Genomic DNA, 4,888 nt, shown 5'->3' on the forward strand with positions numbered 1-4,888 from the left:
TTCATGTAATTTGCTCTTGTTACCAAGGACCTGGATGACTACAACAGGAACATTTAGCTCAGAAAGGTATTGTGACATTCATATTTTCAGTTTTGTTGGAGTCAAGGAAGGACTTGACAGTGCTCCACAACATTCAAAACCAAAACCAGCATTGATGATAAGCATAGATTTCAAAGTCTGCAATGAAAACAAGAAAATTCACAGTTGTGTTGTCCACAAAAATAATACAGACCAAAAGATCATCAGGATGATTGTTGCTATCAATCGTCCGAAGGCATGTGACTGAAGGCAAATGAAAGAGTCATCTGAGAATTTTGCAATTTAACTGGTAATCGATTTTGCAAGGTGAAGTATGGCTATGGTATAAAATTAGGAATGAATAGGCTGAAGACTAACAGCTCCAATGAAGTTACAGCTCCTTGGAGATATGCCTTCAAAAGCAGACATGGTCTCATTGGTCTGGTAGTCCCTAGTTCTACTACACTCTTTGCCTACACGCAATTTTCTATCTAAAGAATAGATTATATGAAAAGTTATAGAACAACACCTACTATTGCAATTATATTGAGATAAAACTAAGAAGGGCTGCTAAAAATTCTCTGTTATTTTTTGCATAAGAATAGCTATTTATGCCAAAAATTTATTTTTTGCATAAGAATAGCCAATTCATGTGAGACCATATAATACATGAGCTCCTCCTTAATAATATTGTGGCGTAAAACAATAGAAATAGCTATAGGTTAACCTGGTGCTACAATATCAAAGAATGTCGCAAGTCACAAGAGATTGTTCCCCACAAGGTAGGATTAAGAACAACAGGAAAATAAAGATGAAAAGATTGTCAATCAGCAGCCAGAAGATGTGGATGAAATTTGTTTAATCGTTGTGGTTTGAAGTCGACGTCTGTTTAGTCTTTTAGATTTTATTTTAATTTAAATAGTCCTTAAAGTCACAATTTTTCATCCAAATAGTCATTCCGTTAATTTTCTCAGTTAAATTGCTAACGTGACCTTTAACTGAGAAAATTGTCAGAATGACTATTTGGATGAAAAATCGCGATTTTAAGGATTATTCAGAGTAAAATAAAATCATAAATATTAAACAGATGTCGACTTCAAATCAGAAAGACTATACAATATTTTACCCAAAAAAAATCTAACCGAAGTTGAAATTTTATGGGTAAATATCAGAAAAGGTCAGTACTTGTGAAGTCTTTCAGTCAAAGGCATGAAGAATTGAAGATTTGATTTCTGTATAGAGATTGAGATTCTTTGTACAACGTACTGGTCCTACCACAAAATTGTCAAAGTATGATATGTGCGTGGAAATCTTAGGCGCGGCCAACGCACCACGTGGCTAGTGTGACAGCCACTCACAGAAGAACACCTGGCAATTTTTCCACGTCAACAACTCTGCTAAAAAAAAAAAAAACTCAGTTGAAAAAAGAGAGAGAAAATCGGAGATTTCTTCTATCCGATCAAACCACTCAGTTGAAAAAAGATTGATGGTCGTCTCCTTGACTCCTTCTTTCCCTCCCTCTCTTCCCATATCTCCACCCATATTCTCCATAATTGAACCAAACCCATTTCAATTCAACCCCATCTCTCCCCAAACCTCCAATCTTTGTCCGGATTCGCAGCCTCTTCAACTTCTTCGACGCTGCCAATCTAGGCTACTTGGACTATGCTCAGATCCGAGGCGGCTAGAGGGAGACGACCTGGTTGTTTGATCAGAGAGATAGAATCCGATTTCCTCTTCTTTTTTTCAGCGGAGTTGTTTGATCGGAGAGATAGAATCCGGTTTTCTCTTCTTCTTTTTTCAGCAGAGTTGTTGACGTGGAAAAATTGCCAGTGTCCTTCTGTGAGTGGCTAGTCACACCAGCCACGAGGTGCGGCAAACGCACCTAAGATTTCCTCGTGTGCTTCTGCCCATTGTGTAGACCAAATTGCACCACAAATTGAGATTCCTCCCAATTTAGTTGTTGCCTTAATTAAGATCAACACCAACTCAAATTAGGCTCAGTGTTTCGAGTTAACCACATAGTAACGTACGAAATGGAGTCTTGATGAATAGTTATTTACTTATTCTGACTATTTTCTTGATCAATTGTACATATTCTCATGCAGTTCTGTGTTCCAAGTTACATTAGAATACGCATGCACTTAAACCATAGTGGTTAATTACGTTCAGTATAAATATAAAAGTAATACGTGGGTTCCTTCGTTCTATATCTTTGCGTGTTATTATCTGAGACAAAATCAAGATTGTCTCCAAGATCTCTTGTGTGATTCAAATGGTATTTTAGGGTTCTGCATGTTTTAGTAGGGCTGACATTAGTAGGTATACCGACTTTATTTACAAACCATGTTACCAAGACCGTTACTGTATACCATACCAAATAAGTCAGTTACCGAGTTTTTAATATACTAACTAGGTTAGTACGGTTAATACTCGGTTAGTTGGTTTCGATAAGACCCAAGTTACCGGCCTATGTTTGAGTTTCAGTATCTGTTGGGAGAGACGACTTAAAAAGTTAAAAGTAATGCATGATCGATCATGCTTCCACTTCCGCACGGGCCCGACCCGTTTCCAGGCCCAACTGTAAGGCCCGTCAGGCGCGAAGGTGAGTGGGTAGTTTTGCCGTTCTATAAATAAGCAGTTTGAGACTAAACCCCATGCCGCGATGTCAGACTACTTATCTGAAGAAATCATACACAAGATCCTGTTGCACTTACCCATCAAGTCCCTAATCAGATCCACTCTGGTCTGCAAGTCATGGAAGTCACTCATCAAGTGCTCTGCTTTCATTCAATCCCATCTCCGCACCACAATCGTCTCCAACGAGCAAAACGACTCTCACCTCCTTCTTCTCAGCGCTTCCTCTTTCGAGGGTCACTCTCGGCATCAGCATCACTGGTTGCGTAGGGATAGCCCCGAATTTGGTGCCCACTCCATGCTTCCAGCTCCGGTCATTTTTTTGGAAAACAACCCCGTTTCAGATCTGGGTGTGGTTGGAACTTGTAAGGGGTTGGTATGTCTGGAGATAGACCACACGGGCAATGATCCCATGCCGGTCTTAATTTGGAACCCATCGATTAGAAGAGTTGTCATGGTGCCTAAACCACCTCTCTGTTCTACTTCTACCAATGTCAATAGGTACACTAGGCTTTGGCTATGATGCGCATTCCAATGACTACAAGATTCTGAGAGTTGTGACTGATTTCACAACTAACGTTGATTGTGATTCAGTCAACGTGGTTTTCGGAGTTGTGAATTTTGCTGATGATGATCGATTAATCACAACCTTTGTTCAGGTTTACTCCTTAGCCAGCGGATCCTGGAAGAGTCTTAGTGATTCGGTTATACCTGTAGATTTGGAGGGTGGTGGTACTGGAGATTTTGCTTTTGTTAATGACACATTACATAAGCTTGAAGCCCGTTTTAGCGAGGATGAGTATTACAATGATGAAGACATGGTCATCCGCACCTTCAATCTGTCAACAGAAGAATTTGGCGAGATGATGGAACCGGAGGCTTTGATACAAGGCTGTAGCTCCATAGCAAGATATGGGGACACTCTTGCTTTTAGTGACAATTATAATAATAGTCTCAGAGATCGGGGTTGTTGTGACATTTGGGTTATGCGACAATATGGTGTTGCAGAGTCGTGGACTAAATTTTTCAAAATACATGTTGATCTAGCTAGGATATATGGTTTTAAAAGATGTGCGGATCTTGTGCTAGAGGAGAAGATTTCTTTTGGTCCGTCAAGAATGATTTTGTACAATCCTAAGAGTAATCAATATTCAGTTCTCGGAACTGTGGGTCATAGATACTACTTCATGGATTCTTTTGTAGAAAGTCTTGTCTTGCTTGACCACTGCAATGCCGTTTCTTACCAAGTAGCAAGGGCGTAGTAAGCAAGCTTCTTGCTTTTACCTATTTGTATCTTATTCTTTCACTTTTAATAAACATATAGTTATGTGGTTATTTTGCACTACCACCATGGTTTCTGGCATTATTTTTCTTGGGACCTGTTGAGATGTTTAGTAATTGTCAGTGCAGTGGTTTTTGCAAGTGTTTTGAATTTCCAGTTTAGTATGCTTGACATGATTTTCCATGCCAGGGGCTTTCGATTTCCATTACTATTGTTAAAACAATTCATGTGCATCATTATAATTTTTGAATGTTTTCTTGTTCCTCTAAGTATGTGGCAGTGCGCATATATACTCTCTATTATGGAGGTTTAGCTGACTACAAGAATTTTTGAATGTTTGTATTGGCTTAGCCAGTTTGCGTTGGCGAGCTATAGCCGTCGCCAAAACTCAGCTTTTCACCTCGGCAAAACTACGCGGTCACAGGATTTGCGACTTAGTTGGTAAGCTGTTGCAATGGGGTAGCCAAACTTCAATATTGTCTTCAGCAATCTTTGCAGTGGCAAACTTTCAGAATTTCGAGCGGAATTCAATTCATGTCAGATGGTTTCTCTTTTTCCTTCTCTGATGGTTTCTCAATTTGGTGGATGAGTTAGTTCTCAACCTCTTTTTTGCGTGGTTTCTGTTTTGGGCTTCTTTTAGTACTGGTAGATTCAATATGATGTTGTGAATTTCAGTTTTGATTCACTAGAGTTTATGTGTGATTCAATTCCTTGTGGAGTCTTTGCTTGTGTGAGATTTTCTTTTGACTCATTTTTCTTTTGATACCTGTACAATATGTAAATGCATTTAGAAATTAGAAGGTAAGTTGATCATTTCATTTTAGAACTGAGTGTTGACTGGAAGGAACAAGCCTCATGCGGTGAAATGACGAAGGCAAAGTTTCTTTGTTCTGAATTTACTACACCAGTAGTGCTTTATAATCTGGAAATTAGAGGAGAAATTTGAAGGGT

At 39.1% G+C, this 4,888-nt stretch overlaps 1 protein-coding gene across 1 annotated transcript; it reads left to right on the plus strand.

Annotated features, from left to right (window-relative positions):
- Positions 1–2,683: 2,683 nt before the first annotated feature.
- LOC101315351 (F-box protein CPR30-like) lies at positions 2,684–3,917 on the plus strand. The gene is made up of 2 exons (XM_004301466.1): positions 2,684–3,020; positions 3,157–3,917. Exons 1-2 carry the CDS (start codon positions 2,684–2,686, stop codon positions 3,915–3,917), a joined length of 1,098 nt encoding a protein of 365 aa, XP_004301514.1.
- Positions 3,918–4,888: the final 971 nt, after the last annotated feature.

Source organism: Fragaria vesca, linkage group LG5, assembly GCF_000184155.1.
Source record: "Fragaria vesca subsp. vesca linkage group LG5, FraVesHawaii_1.0, whole genome shotgun sequence".
In the NCBI taxonomy this organism is placed as follows: Eukaryota; Viridiplantae; Streptophyta; class Magnoliopsida; order Rosales; family Rosaceae; genus Fragaria; species Fragaria vesca.